The following is a 16,904-nucleotide window of genomic DNA, read 5'->3' on the forward strand; positions in this document are numbered from 1 at the left end:
GGACCCCACACGTGTGCCAGCCAGCCGGAGACACCGAGACAGAGACACTGTGTATGTGTGAAAGAGGAGAACAAAGACTCAGCAGATGGAGAGACAAACAGGAGAGATGGAAGAAAGAGATGGAGAGACGCAAGAACGCACGCGCATGAGCTGACAGTGACAGAAGACGCACAGGTGACAGTGCCGTGACAAACAAACAACATTAGACAAGCCACCCACACACATCTATCCACCCACCCGCCCACGCACGCACACGATGACACTTGAGTCGGATGATTTCTGGAATCGAGATGAGGTGGGGGAGTTCAGGGGGTCAAGGGTTGGGGAGGTGGCGGGTTATAACTCTAAACGTCTGAGATTGAAAAGTAGACAGGCACCTCTTACGTTTATGCGCGCTTGGTACTCGGCGCTACCGGCCGAGTTGCGTGCGGCGCAGCGGTACACGCCCCCATCGCGGATCTGCGGGTTGGTGACGTTGACGTGCGAGACAGTGGAGCCGTCGGAGAGCGTGTACTGGCTGGCCCGGTGCGCCGAGTCCCGCGCTACCGGCTCGTCGTCTAGCGTCCAGGTGATGGTGGGGGGAGGAGCACCTTTGGCCGCGCACATGAGGGAGAAGGGCTCGCCGGGAGCTACCACTCGCTCGCTGAAGGACGAGACGATCCGTGGGGTGCCGTCTGGGAGGAAGAGAGAGAGAAACGTTCAGAATCAAATAAAGGTTCATGGCTTTAATGTACACCTCACGCAGGACATACTAATTATCCTAAGTGGTTATATTGTTTTCAAATGTTTTAGTGGTGTTACACAACTTTTCGAAAACGTTGAAAATGCCAGTGTGGATGAAGAGAATTTTCAAATGTATCCAGATTTGTAGACGTTGCTTCCCAGATAGCACAGGTACGTATGTCTGTTAGATGTCTGATAAAGATCAAGAAAAGATCTGCTGTGTAAAACATTTGATAAATAAATGCACCTTGTAAATGTCTATATGACATCTGTCTTGCGTATGTAAGCGCTGACATCAAATTTATGTTTCCAAGATGAATGTGTGCTATCAAGGTTTAGTTGTTTGAATTAAATTTCTGTTGCACATTCTCTTGCATTCCAAACTTGATGAGCCAAAACACACATGCTGTACATCTGGGAGATATCTATTTTATGTCTGCATTTACATTTGCAAGACGTATGTATTTGATTGTTTCATCACCTGCAATACGTCTCTGAGATGTCTTCTATCAGATCATCTATAAGATGTCTGTAAGATGTTTATGATTCATAATGTACGTATGTACTTTCTATGACTGATGTTTATCAGATGTTTACACAGCAGATGTTTTCCAGATCTCCTGCAGACGTCTTACAGATCTACCTGTGCTATCTGGGAAAAAAGGGAGAGAAGGATCCAGAACCACACCCTATCCCAGAATGCCCACTCACCCTCCAACAGTATGATGGAGAAGTCTTGGGCGGTCTGACCCTTGCGGGTGGCAAAACACTGATACGCCCCTGAGTGTCTCTTCTGGGCTGCTGTGATGAAGAGAGTCTCGTTGTGGATTCCCTGGATGGAGAAGTGCTGGTCAGGCACGATGGGTTCTGTGTTGCGGAACCAGGAAACAGTGAAGTGGGGTGAGCCCTGCACGGCACAGGACAGAATCACTGTGCTGCTAATGCCCGTCTTCAGGTTCTTGGGAGACAGCGTGACTCGAAGAGGCTCTGTGGAGAGAGAAGGAAAAACAGAGGTATTAATGACTACAACGCCACTTAATAAATATACTGTACATTGATTCCAAGGTCTTTTTAAGCAGTAAAGGAAAACAATTATATAGACAGATAACCAATAGACGGATAGATAGAAAATGTCAGTGAGCAATAAGGCAGCTGGTGTTATGTGCTTGAGGCCTCTATGTGTGTGATGGTGTGTGTATGTCTGGGCATGTATTGTATTGCATGTGTGTGTGTCCTCCTCCCCTTCTGTCCTGTCAGAATCTGTGTGAGCAGACCGGTGTGATGTGCCCTCCGGCTAAATGTCCAAATGTCCACCCCACTTCCCTTGGCTTTACTTCCCTCTGTCTTTCACATTACGAGTCTGGCCAATTGCATCTCACTGGTCTTTTAGCACCTCCCACTGCATAAACACACACACTGTTGGTTGCGTTGAGTAAGGGTCCTACTGGAGAAGCCAGAACAGAGCTTTCTGTCCTTTCAGATTGCATTCTGTGTAAGGTAGCAAGAAGGTGGCAGCGGCCTTCCAGTGTCTCTCTCACGCTGTTCTTCTCAATCTCGACTCCTGGTAGACACCCACCCTCCCAGCAAGAATACCCATGCTGGTTCTAGCTTTAGTTTTGAGGAACAGGTCATTGATTTATTGTTAATTTCCCTGAAATATCCCTAAACTGTGGCATGTTTCAAATTTAATTCTAATTTTTAAAAAATCCTTGTGTCTTTTCCTCACCAATGACGTTAAGGTGACCTGTGACCTCTTTGGAGCCGAAGCTGTTGGTGACTTCACAGATGTAGTTTCCGGAGTCTTCCAGGCGAAGGTCACTGATTGTGAGCCCGGTCAGACGCCGCGTCCAGCGGGAGTCAGCAGGCAGCGGTCGCCCGTCTTTCAGCCAGCGGATAGTTGGGTTGGGGTAACCGGAGGCGATGCAGGGCAACTCGATGCTGCGGCCCACCTGCACCTCCCCTGACTGGAAACTGTCCATCACAGAGGGCGTAGATTCAGTGGGGTCTAAATAAAGAAAAGAGATAAAAACAGGGATTACGTAACAAATACAAACATGTACTAGAAAAGTCATACTAGGAAGGTCAAAGCTCAAGACTTCCTGGTCTTGACTTTGAATTGTTAATTATATACTTAAATGCATTATATTTGGTAATACTTCATGTCATTTATATACAGAAGACTTTAAACATATTTGTTTTGCAAAAACAGGGTGAAAATAATCCTGTTATGTTTAATACTGATTGTCGCACTATAACTATCCATAATAAATACTACTACTACTACTACTACTACTACTACTACTACTACTACACTTCTACTACTACTACTAATAATGACAATCATCACAACTTCATTGTCAAATTCATAATAATAATATGAATTTGTATCATAATAACTATCATTATATATACATATATTTATCATACAACAATTGGCAAATCAAATACTAAAAATATAGTTACAGGACTAATACACATAAACGTTTACACTAACCTAGCACAGACAGCCGAGCCCCGTTGCTCTGCCTGGTTTCTCCGCTGTATTTGTGCTTGGTAATGCAGCGGTAGGTGGAGAGAGCGTCCTCTTTCTGAACGTCAGATATGTAGAGGGCACCAAATGACGTCAGGAAGAACCTGTTACCTGAAAAAGAAAAGATGAGATTATGTAAAAATATGTACATTGATTTCATTGGACATTTTGGGTAATGGCTATATATTGGGTAATGGCATGCAAGCACTTTGACCCATTTAAAGCCCAGTAGCAATGACAAAAATCAGTGATAATAGTCACAGTAAATCATTGCTGGCATTTCAATGTGTTCATTTGAATGGGTTGGACATGACATTGTCCCAAATAATGCCATGAGGTATGGGCAAATGTTTGTGGAGTGTTTCTTTGGGGAGGGGGATCTGTTTCCTCCAGTCATTTAATAGTTCTAACAGGTATAAAAACCTGTCCATGACAAATTGTCCAGAAACATGATACAAGAGAGTTTTTGAAGGATACAGCAGAAATAAAGTGTATGTGTGTGTGTGTGTGTGTGTGTGTGTGTGTGTGTGTGTGTGTGTGTGTGAGAGAGAGAGAGAGAGACAGAAAGAGTTAATATTTGATGCGTATGTTATTGTAACAGTATATTACTGTCATGTTCATTTCACATCACAGAGGTCTGACTCGACTCTGATTTATCTATATGTCCATGAAGGTTGTATTTTACACGAGCTCTCATTTAGGAGTGTGTGTGTTTTCCCTAGCCATTACAATCATTCCCATTTAATCTAGAATATTTTGAACGCAAATGTTTCTGACAGAAAAGCAGACTAGAAACAGTCAGATTGTTGTAATGGTTGTGTGTCTAGTTGTTAACAGCGAAAGTAGCTATACAGTAAAAAACATCACAAATTAGACTATTTCTACTAAACTGCAATGAGATTAAATGGAGGCTTTCGCCAAAGTCTCCCGCTTCTCATATTTTTGGCTTAAGGAAAACACTTTCATAACTTCCCAAGTATCTCTCCTCGAGCTTCAGAATGCTAATAATAACTTTTCAAACAAAATCATGTTTTTGTTCTATTCTATTGCACTACTACTAAACTGTTTTGCTGTATTTTACACATTACAATGATACACTTTTTGTTAAATTAATAACACTATTCTCATTTTGTGTTTTCCTTTAAAAAAGATATGCCAACTTCCGGTTGGGTTTTATTTACACAAGATCTTTTGGAATCTGAATTGTTACTTATATACTTAAATGCATTTTATTCGGTAATACTTCATGTCACTAATATGTGTGTTTTGTTGAACTGCACATTACTGGCTACAATAACAGCACCAAAGTATGTCAGTGTGTGAGAACAGTCAGTTTTTTTCTGTGTGTGTGTGTCCTAGTTTATCTGGGCAGTGTGGATTGGGCCAACCGTTCTGAAACTGAACCGAAAACACAAAAACACACAAATGCACAAAATGGCACAATGCAAACAAGCAAACAAACCCTCAGTTATAGGTCAACATCACATATTCACACTGTTACTCAATAACGTAATGTTTATATTCATTTTTATATTTATTTTGAGGTTTATAAAGGCATTTAGAAGAAAGGTTCACACCTGTACTACATTCAACTATTACACAACATAGTTGTACTGTAGACTGTCATATAATGTTTTATTTTACATTTAATGTCAACATATTTCTGTGAGGGTTAGCGGCATAGGTTACTATTAAAACTGGTCTGTGTGTGTGTGTGTGTGTGAAATCCATCTTTGTTTACGCCTCTACATAAGGGCACACGTGTGCATTCAAAAGTCACTCAACAAGACACAGCATCATTCCTATAGAAAGCAGGATTACCCTGTGGGAAGAGCGATGTGTGTGTGCGCGTACGTGTGTATAAAGGATGGCGATCGATGCGTTTTATAGCTCGAGAGCTTCATCCAAAGCAGATTTATGAAAGCGGAGAGGACAGGCTTGACTCGCTGGCCCACACACACACTCCATCACTATAACAAGCAGCTCATTCACTCACACACACATATACAGAGCAGCGGTAACAGACAAACAAAGACAATGGCTGAAAACAAAGATCAATTCAGTTCAGTGTGATTGTCATGGCCATGTTATAACACAATAAAAGTACATGTAGACAGTGTGTGCATGTGCATGTGTGTTTGTGTGACTATTTGTGTCACTAAAATATACAGGTAAATTGATAGTCATAGAACAGCTAAGCACACCTATGTGCAAGTGTGTGTGTAGATGTGACTCTGAATGTGTGCGTGTGTCTGTGTGAAGGGGTATTGTTGTCACGCTGAGTGCTAGGCCTGGCAAACTGTAATTTAGGAGTCGGCCCTCGCGCGCCAACCTGCGTATTAAGCCTTACAGGATAATATGCACTTGGTGACTTTAACCCCCTACAACATCAGCGCAACGCTGTCACAACATTTCACCCAGAGCGAGAGACCCGAGAAAGAGAGACTTGCTGGTTGGTAATAGTAATCAGCGAGTATGTAGGATTTTTCCAGCTTCTAGAGATAACAATTCTTAATATGTAGGGTACAAATTATGAAACAAATATAATAGGGCTGTTGACGATAAATCGCGATTGATCACATCCAGAATACAAGTTTGTGTTTACATAATATATGTATGTGTACTGTGCATATTGATTTGGTATTTATAAACACGAAAACAAACATACATGTATACATATTTAGGACATATTTAGATATTTAAATTATATATAAACATTTATTAATTTGTGTATTTTATTTTGTTATTAAACAAATGCATGTATGTGTATGTGTTTATAAATACAAAATTAATATGCACAGTACAGACGCATGATGTATGATGTAAATACAAACCTTTATTCTGGATGCGATTTATCGTTTGACAGCCCTAGAATATTATAAAAAATTCATAAGGGTTTTATCAACATGAGGTACAACTCTAGAACCACTTTTTGCATAAACAACAACTTCAATTTCAACATTTTCATTTTTATTACATTCAACTTTTGGCTGAAGTTGTCTGCTAAATGCTTGCCATTGACAGTAAAATAACAGAAAACAAGAAATTATATCAGAAAACGTTGCAAACCAGATTCGCAAGAGCACCACACCTGAGCATGGAACATGCGCAAATCTCCAGTTTTAACATCCGCTACCTTTTACTTCACATGCATTACCTGTTATTTCCTGCTTGAATGAATGATCTTTCGTAAAACAATGTACACGAGACATTCGACTGTACAGAAAAAGTGACCCGTTGGGTGTACAGAATTGAAAGTGATGGATTTAAAGAGAGTCAGAGGAGCTGTCCATATATTGGTCCCATGCCTCTTTACAATCACTTCTGTTTGTGAGCGTGGATCAATTCTTGTGTAGTCTCTCTTCGCCTTGAGGTGTGTGTGTGTGTATGGAGGATTAGAGAGGGGCATGTAAGGTCTTACTAAAACAAGGGCTAGGGTGTAGCACACAAATCACACACACATTTCTGTGGTAGTGCTGGAGTGTGTAGCATGGGCAGCCTGGGGCATCATGTCAGACCAAGAGAAGAAAAAAACTGTGGAATTGGATTTATGTGTGGGGCATGGCAACCTTCCAGTTACATCTCACTCTATGTTGACTCCCAAAGGCCAGAGGAACACAAAAACACACACTGTGTTTTGTTAAGGGATGTCAGCAGGCCAGGCAAAACCTCTCTCACTCAGACTGAGAGAGGGCAGCTGGGCAAAAAAGATGGTGGGTAAATAAAACCCAACCGGAAGTTGTCATATCTTTTTTAAAGGAAAACACAAAATGAGAATAGTGTTATTAATATAAAAAAAGTGTATCATTGTAATGTGTAAAATACAGCAATACACTTTAGTAGTAGTGCAATAGAATAGAACAAAAACCTGATTTTGTTTTAAAAGTTGGATTACTTTTAGGTTAGGGTTAGGGTAAGCAAGACACGTAAATGCAATAGGACCAGCAAACTACTATATTTTTTGCTCACAAAATTTGTCTTTTAATTCAGCGAGAAATGTCTTTTTAAAATCATATAATGTCATACAAACACAACTGCAAAAAAATTATTTTTGTCTATGAAAACCATAGTTAATGAAATGAGTTGTAAATAATACATTACACAGTCTGAAATATGAAGTAATTAAAACTTTTTTTAAGACATTTTTTATGTCCGTCAAAGGCCTCACAATACCACAATAATGCAATGTCATTGACATGTTTTATCAATCCGTGCTTATCTATGGAAATTTTATATTTTTACATTATAATTTTATTACACGGTAATATTACTTACTGCATTACGCAGTTTTCATCTAAAGTAAAGCATTTAAGCTATACCTCGGAATCCGAGCTACAATAATCGATCAACTGAAAATGTGATTGACTTTGGGGTATGCCAGTCGAAAAGTCAAATCCAATGACACATTTTAGATAAAATGAACAGCAAACCAAACAATTGTGCGGAAAAAAACAGCATCACACCACCAAATCGCGATTCGAGAATGCCAGAGATGACAGGAGCACACCAAAATGTAAAAAAGATGAGAGGAAAGTAATACCAGAATATAACGAATAACAACGGCAAAATAAAAGAGAGAGACAGTTGGAAGAAGGACGCGTAACGAGAGATTGATAGAGACGTGAAGGCAGAAGGACACGGGATTCGAAATGAGAGGGGTGTGGGTTGAGGCTGTTGTTGAATTTGTTCTTGGAGCTCCCATGCAAATGACGGCGCCGCAGCAATGCTAACGAGGACCGGGTTTCAAACTGTTCGGCCCATTACTTATTAATGCTCTGCGTCTCTCCCTCCTCTTTCCCTCTCTTCCTCTCCAGTCTCGCTCCAGTTTTCCCTCTCTCGCTCGCTGTTGCTAGGGCCTCCGCTCTCACGTGACGTGGGTTAGGGGGCGCTGCGGTGGCATGTGCGAAAACTGTGCGAGGGATGGAGGGATTATGGGTAAACTGACAAGGAGGGGCGTTAACGGAGGGATGCTAACGCTCGTTTGTTCGTTAAGCCACAAATGGGCTACCAGGGCACGCATGGAGAGCCTGGCACACAGAGAGGCAGGCCAGCCGGGGCTCTGATTGGCTGCAGACGGGGCCCTCGATGCTATTTCGAAGCAGAATAGGGTTAAAGAACAAGAGCTGACAAAAATCAAGAGAGAGCGAGGAACGGGGATCAAAGATAAAACAATGTCACCAAGTGAGGGAAGACAGTTGAGTGAAAAAGGGCTCTATTGTCAATCTAAAAAATGTTTACAAGCAGACACACATAAACCCACACAGCACTGTAGATTTTGTTTTACAATTTGGAGTGTTCCTTGCCGCAATACGGCACCTCCAGAGACAAACAACTCAGAGGCCCTTATGCAGGACTAGAAGGCGAGTTTTTGAACACCAAGCTTAGTTTAAAAATATCAATAAAAACCATGATGCAAAATTGTTCCGATAGAGTAGCGGATCGAAACTTTTTACTTCATGACCGCGCCATTCTCCACAACAACACTTGACACCTACTCACAATTTCCACCCAATAACATATCCTTGACCTAGGAAAACAAGAAACACTTTTAAAGGGACATCATTTACTCACCCTCTCGTCATTTCAAACCTGTATTACTTTATTTATTCTGGAGAACACAAAAAAGTCAATGGGGTACCACCGTTGTTTGGTTTAATATAATTTTTTTAATAAAAATGAAAATACTTTTTTGTGTTCACACTGGTTGGAAATTGACAAGAGGGTGAATACAAGTTGGCAGAATTTTCATGTTTGGGTCACTTTACGTCACTACCTTAAATGTATATTTTAATCACAGGTATTAATGAATTTGTTCAATAAAATATTCAATAATAATTTTTTGCTTTTACTTTTATGGATGTATTAATAACGTACTTAATGGAGGGCTATATTGCAATTACAATCACAGCCTCTCATACCTTCTTGCTTCAGTACACAATAAATACTTCTAGCTTTAAGCTAGAGTTGGAGAAGGAAACACCTTCTTATACCCATTTATCACACATCTCATGAGCCTCTTCCTGCTTCTCCTTTCTACTCATCTGCTGTCACTTTCTCTTCACCACCCACTCTCATCCAACTTCAACCTGCGTTCTCTAGTCGCCCTGGTTCACGCTGTTCTCCTCGCCTTCAAACTGAAATGTTCCAGCTCAACGTTATTGAGAACCTCAATCACATCTGTGTGGGTGATCACTTTGGGCCTTTAAGTCCACTCAAGCAATATAAGTTGTCCCACCTGCCCTGTCCATGCGTGGTGGGTTACAAACATAGACACATCAACACAATCTCATTTAAATTTGTTCATGTTTTGGATTTCAGCAAATTGGTGGCCAATTTGTATACATTTGGGCAACATCATCCATGTTTTTTTAAGGTCTGCTTTCGCACCGTTGACCATTGGAATTCTTAACTATTTTACAAGGTGGCTAATTCGGATGAATTTGTACCAATTCATACAACAGCATATGATTATAAGAAAACGCAACATTGAACTATGTTGCGCCTATCATTATCTAAGGGGGGCACCCCCGCCCCTCCAATGCCCCTTAAAGGTCAAGTTAATTTTATTTTCTCTATATAGCACCAGATCACAAGAGAAGTCATTTAAGGTTACCTTTCCTATAGAACATGTCTCTACCTTGTTCTTTTATCAAACAAACTATATAGCACTATGGTATTTATCTTATTTACACATGGCATGTCATTTCTGTCTCTACATGGTCGCGCGTTTACAATTCTCCTCTGCTTTCCGTATTGAGTTCTGCCAAGATGCACGCATCCACAGACATGTGCGCCCATACACAGGTAAGCACACTCCCACCAGTGGACAGAGAGCACGTGTTAGAAAATATGTCGCGTCAACCACCTGAAAAGCAAGCCGATCAAAATACAAGCAGCAACAGTCCAGTCCAGTCACCATCCGAATGACAGGTTTTCACCCAACTTGGCCAAGTTTATTTCTGTGGTTTAAATTGCGCTGTGCATCTACATAACTGAGATGTACACATGACGCGTACTCAGGGACATTTATGATTATATTATCTTCTATATCTTCTAATATCTTTATTAAGCCCCAAAGCGCTTCAGTTTAACCTTTTTCTTTCCGTAAGAGCTGCTTCTCCCACCAAAGAAGTGTTGCATATAAAGACCTGCAGACACCAAGAGCAGGCAAATAAATGGACACTTTTACTACTGTAACGTAAACGACAGTAAAAGATAATGCAGCTGTAGCCTAATAAATGTATTTTAGCAGTCAGTCAGTTTACTGTTTGCATATAGGTTTGTATCAGATTATAAACGTCTTGTATCTACATTCCGCATAAATTATATCAATAATATCAATAATCAGCATTTAAAGGGCATTTCATAAGGAATCATGTTTTAATCTGAGATTATTAAGAATCATTTCGAGTATGAATGGCACGGAGAGGCTACTTTTTAGTACATTTGTAAGTACTTCTGCTCATGAAAAATTCATTTCAGTTGTTACATTTTGTCATCAGTATTTTTTTAAATATTAAAGTAGGCTAATAGGACTTTGCTTTGGCACCAAAGTCTACAACACATGTTTCAGTTACCAGGCCTTTCTAATACATACTGTGGGTATTACAATATAACATAAATGGACTAATAAAGCATTAACTTTGTTTATAATAATACATATTCGACTGGGCTCAATTGATTAAGGTTGACCTCCACATCAAAAATAATATAGAGACCGCATACCCACCCCCCAAAAGCCGCAAACCTAGGGGAAACACTGTTGAAGCTACGAAATCCCGTGAGATGGTGTTGGGTGGGTTTTCATGCTTCATGCTTTTTTCAAATACTAATTCTAGCACATTTCTTTTTGTACAATACACAGAATTAATATAATATAGTAAACTAGTATTTTGTTCTGTAAAATCAGATTTGTTTAATTTTGGCCTTCCTCATCTTTAAATGTGTATAAATGTGAACAAACATTTATTGCCTTAAATAAAAACAAATACTGGAAAAGATCAAATATAGAGCGAAACTTTCATATTTATTTTCTAAGGATCAGAAAGGTCAAAATGTCAAGTAATAAGCCAGCTGTCCCCTGTGTTACACTTATTCATGTTAGTATTCAAGTGTGCGCTATACTTCGTGCTGGTCCGCCCTAATGACAGAACAGAGAGGGCAAACATAAAAGACTGTTGAGTTCAGCTATAAACATGTGTTCTTTTGGCCACAGCACATGTTTGAGTGTGTGTATAGGATTACGACACCACCATCATTACACAGCCAAGGTCAGAACAAAATGTTAAATAATATTTAAAATAATAAAGGTTATGCACAAAATGTGTACATAATTGTGTATCCATGTGTATGGCTGGCAAAGGGGAAGGTATCCTCAACTAATTGCATTTTAGTGACATACAAATAGCCTCATAACCAACATATCTGTCTTCAGCCAGATTCATGGACCATAAAGCCACTTTGACTTTAATAAGAGGAAAGGACAGAGGTAGGGCAAAGGTGAATGATTGTGTATAAGTGGACATGTGCCTTTCTGAGGATAGTACCAAATATATAGTAGGAAAATAGTACAAAAATGTTTTTGTGTGTGTAGAAGCATGCCACCACATACGGTCATGCCTAACTTCACCATGCCACATCATGTTACACCAGGGCGTAGAGATGCCCAAAGAGTCACCGCGGATATGCAGAGAGCAATTAAATAGTAATGCGACATATGGTGCATGGCCACAAAACCCAACTCAGCCCGGCAACAGTGATACAAGCACTCATCCTACTTAGCCATATAGGAGGAAGGTGGGAAAAAAGCGGGATAAAAGAGCAAGAGAGGAATTAAAATCTGGGAGCGGAGTTTCAACATGAAAGATAGATGATAGATGGTCAGGCGGAGGGATGGGTTAGATAGAGGTATATGATGATGGATGGATGGATGGATGGATGGATCAACCAGTCATTTATTTGACTGCATGTCAACACTGTAATTTTACAGAATCTTTTTTTACACATTTCTTCATGTATAATGTATAAAAAATGTAGTATTTTAGAAATACGGTTAAAACGTACAATTACAGAAAAACACTGTACATTTCAAAGAAAATTGTAATTTTACAACTGTTATTTTAAGGAATTTTACTGGCGTCACATTGCTGCCGGAAAATGTATGTTTCTTTACGGTTCCTTATTATATTTGAAATACGGTAAAAAAGGAAAATTTCTGAAAAGAATGCAAATTTACAAGAAAAACATGCAATTTTACATTAAACTTTTTAAATACAGTATATTTGACTAGCGCCCCAGCTATCTGAAGTTTTTTTCATCTCCTGCTTTAAAATTTATCAACAGTCTGTCCTATTGAACCATAAAAAAATCAACCAATTAAAACGATTCATCACCATTTTCTTTTTTTTTTCTGGACATGAATGACTCTTTTCAGCCATGGTTTTATTTCGCACAAGCATCTACAAACATACAGACAAACATACCTCAATCTCCCACACACGGATGCACAAAACCCCACAATTTTCACATGACAGGGCACTGCAGCCACAACACACAATTAATTGACATTCACACTATTGACGTGTGTGTGTGTAGGAAGTAATTAAGATTGAACAGCAATAAAACAACCCATCCCGCTTAATCTCAAGGCCTCGCTGAATGCTGTATTAACAGAACTATCTGACTGGGGCATGAATGAAATGAACAGAGCTCTGGTGGAATCAATACCACCCTCCGACTCTCTCAACCACCATCAATTATATTCTTCTCCTTCTGTTGGCCACAAAGAATTACTCAGTGGCTGACAATAGCACATCTACTCCCTCCGACAATAGTCACTCATTTCTCCATTGGCTCCTCTCTCTCCGTACGCTTATGAATGAATGATACGTTTCCTTCATTTCTGGTCTATTCACATGCAAAGCAGACAGAATGGGCTGGCTGAGGTGAACTGGTTATAATAGAAACATATTTTGATAAAAAAAGCCTAACAAGCCCTTTCGATGACAATGCAAATAACGAGGAGATGCTGACGTGGGACAGGGAGGGCGTTTGTCACGGCTATTTCTTGTCTCCGCCCCCTTGAAAGATTTGAGGGTGTAAGTTTGTAGGGTTCCAGTGGAACATTATATTTTTAACAGCTTAGGACAGAAAATACTATTATATGTCTTTTGTATGTGCTTTGTTGAGTTGAGTACAGTTTTACTCAAGAAGCCTTCAAAGAAGCTAGCGAATATGAGCACGACTGATGTCCATCACATAAGTGTTTTTTTTCTCATCGCTGACAGATAGAAAAATACAACATGAAAACCTACTGGCTAGAGGACTACCTTAAAAGTCCATAAATATTATCGTCAGTGCAATGGCTTTTGACCTTTTATATGAAAGCAAATGTTAAAACAAATTTTCCTGTTTTTTCATGTTACTTCAACCTGTTAAGATATTAAAATGATTTCAACAGTATTTTTTTATGGATGATGTTGTTATTCCTGTTCCCCTCTCTCAACCCCACTCATCTCCTACAATATTCCACCTCTTGACCCTTTACATTCATTCTTCATTTTCCACCACACCCTTCTTCCATTCTCTCTCTCTCTCTCTCTCTCTCTCTCTCTCTCTCTCTCTCTCTCTCTCTCTCTCTCTCTCTCTCTCTCTCTCTCTCTCTCTCTCTCTCTCTCTCTCTCTCTCTCTCTCTCTCGCTCTCTCTCTCTCTCTCTCTCTCTCTCTCTCTCTCTCTCCGTGCAATGGTTGGAGGAGAGTGGGTTTGTGGAGGACTAATATGCTCATTAAAAAGGCATGCTTCACCGTCAAATGCCAGCTGCCTCTTTTCCCTCCCTCCCTCATTCACTCTCTGTTTCCTACAGCGAGAAATTGTGATGCCCATGTTCACTCTCAACCACTGCTTGTCTCTGAAAAAAGCCAGTAAACACACCTATATATATAGTACATAAAAATGGAAATATACGAGAGGAAACAGCAGGAAGGATAAATTATCTTTCCTTTTCCTTCAGTCTCTGCCCTTCTCGCTCACGTTCTGCCAGTGCTGGTTAAAGTCTCTCCCACACTCGCCAGCCTAATTAGAATGGCCATAAATATTCAAGCGGCGCAATGTGAAAGAAGAAATCAAGAGAGGAAGAGGAAGGAAGGAAAAAAAGAGGCCTGAACAGGAAGAGGTGGAGGAAGTAGATGGCAAAAGACCAGAGTAAAAAATGAGAATGTGGAGAAACAAAAAAAACAGAGAATGGGAAGAAATACAGAGAACGTTATCGGAGATAAATTGGTATCCGGAATCTTTAAAGCTTTAATGCTTGACTTTTTAAGTAGAGTATAGAACGTTAATATTATCAAATATTTTTTATATTTATATACAAATGTATTGAAAATTTTGGGCAAGGTTTTTATAAGAAAAATCTGAAAATCTGTAATCTGTAAATCAAAAAATTAAGTAAATCTTACTAGTTGTTTTTCATATAACTTGCGATTTCATGTTTTAAACAGAGATGGCGATTTCAAGGTAAAAGTTACCGACTGCTAGCTTTAAACACATGACCAAGAGGTTGTCAACATCCACACACATTTGCAGTCCTTGTACGAGTCCGTTGTTTAATAATTAAACCTCATTGATAATTGATACATACATGGCCGTTAAGGAGAAATGAATCCATTTCTAATGCACATTGTCACAGATAACACCACCGAACATAAACAGATTATCTGCAGTCTGGGGAGAAAACAACAAAACAGAGAAAGGCAAAAGAGGAATCGTTGTTTGCATCTAAAGATCTTGTCTTGAAAATCTATTATTAATACACTTACCATCTCTCTTGAACTTAAAACTGGATGAATATGTACCGTTTGCCTGTGTGTGTGTAATGTGTGTGTGTCTGAGAGAGAAGAGAGACAGTGATTGGAGTCGGCTTGGTAGCTGAGGTTTACTTGCATCTGTAGGCTGTTTGTGTGTGTGTGGAAAGTAATGTATAAACACACACACACTACACACTGGGCATTCCCACACAAATCAATATAGAGTCTCGCCGAGGAAAGTTTGGCCTGGCTGACTCCTACACTAAGACAAAAGTGCTAGAACTTACATCATTCAAAAAACTGCCCTTCCTTGTTGTTGTTTTGTTTGACTGTGTTTTGTTTGATTAAAAAAAACAGTTGATTAATAGACAGCTAGCTAGAATGCTAACTAAAATGCTTCCTGTTTTTACTGTATCCGTCCACATACTAGATACCAACTGGCGATGAACCGTGTGAACGTGCAAATTCACTCCCTGACATTAAATGACACTTAAACCCTGGTACGCGAGGTGACACTGCTTAACTTTATGTCTCACGAGGCGTTAAACGTCGGTTAAACGTTGACTCAAACTTTGTTTAGTCACGGGGCGGTACACGTTGGCAATAAGTGCGTGCGATTATCGTCCCGGTGTGGACAAGCCTTAACAATGATAAACCTCTCTTATACTATTTTAATATAAATATGAATATTAATAGCATAATATAGCACATTAATAACAGTATTTGTTTTCAAAATGTTGCTGTATAACACCATAGGACACATACACTATATTTAATATGGTATACTTGAAGACTTTGGTTCCAAATTGAGATAACTCTCAAAAAATTGATCAAAAATCTATTTTGTTTGCATTCCAATTGATATAAATCAAACTGCAGTTGTTTTTTATTTAAGCCATAATAACAAAAAAATAAAGCTAACTAACACAATAAAAACATGTTAACGTAATAAAAAAATATTATTTTAAAAGGTTATCCCGTTTTGGAAACCACCTCTTCATTTGTAGCCTAAACTACACTCCTGGAAGAGTAAAAACAGGTGTAGCTCATCACATTAACTACAATATTGACACATTCCACTAACTTTGGCAAACCTACTTTGCTTGAAAAAGCTCTTACTCTAAACACCAAGGCACCACTAAACATCAACATACAGTGTTCTCGTGTTCAGGTACTTTGATCTGACTATATATTTTATCATCAAGAGCACACTGAAAAAGAAAAACAGAAAAGAAGTACAAATTTTAAAGTCAGAGAGAATGTGTGAGGCAGAGACAGATGTTTCAGTGCGGCACTGGCATCCCCTCAGCTAAGGCCCAAGGGCCCAGAGATAGCACATGACAGAGAGAAAGTGCAGTGCTGTGTGTGTATGTCTGTGAGAGAGAGAGAGAGAGAGAGAGAGAGAGAGAGAGAGAGAGAGAGAGAGAGATATGGAAAGAGAGAGAGAGAGAGAGAGAGAGAGAGATATGGAAAGAGAGAGAGAGAGAAAGTGCAGTGCTGTGTGTGTGTGTCCGTGAGAGAGAGAGAGAGAGAGAGAGAGAGAGAGAGAGACAGTAGTTGTTGTGGCAGAGTCCTGTCTGCATCACAGTCTCTTCTGCATCAGTGCTTCATGCTCTGTCCCAATTTTACCAATGTCACTATAATCTGTGAGCACCGTATAAAACAAGGGGAGGGGAAAGAGAGAAAAACAAGAGAGATAAAGAAAGAATAAAATAATAAATGTATGACAAAAATGTTGTTGCCTCAGTATACATCATCACAATTTTGCTGTGGATCATCATGTTCAGATCGCTATCTTCATGTTCTTACAGTTGTGTCTCACAGGGAATTACCTTAACAATTGGGTTTT

At 39.6% G+C, this 16,904-nt stretch overlaps 1 protein-coding gene across 2 annotated transcripts in view; it reads right to left on the minus strand.

Annotated features, from left to right (window-relative positions):
- Positions 1-16,904, minus strand: part of dscaml1 (Down syndrome cell adhesion molecule like 1) — a 107,562-nt gene that overhangs the window by 32,931 nt on the left and 57,727 nt on the right. For both annotated transcript variants that reach the window (XM_079480932.1, XM_079480931.1), the window contains exons 4-7: positions 3,218-3,364; positions 2,450-2,728; positions 1,435-1,710; positions 378-674 (exon numbers count right to left, since the gene is read on the minus strand). In XM_079480932.1, the coding sequence (XP_079337058.1) occupies positions 378-674; positions 1,435-1,710; positions 2,450-2,728; positions 3,218-3,364 (999 nt within the window). The remainder of the gene's footprint in view (positions 1-377; positions 675-1,434; positions 1,711-2,449; positions 2,729-3,217; positions 3,365-16,904) is intronic.

Source organism: Barbatula barbatula (assembly GCF_947034865.1).
Source record: "Barbatula barbatula genome assembly, chromosome: 19".
NCBI lineage: Eukaryota > Metazoa > Chordata > Actinopteri > Cypriniformes > Nemacheilidae > Barbatula > Barbatula barbatula.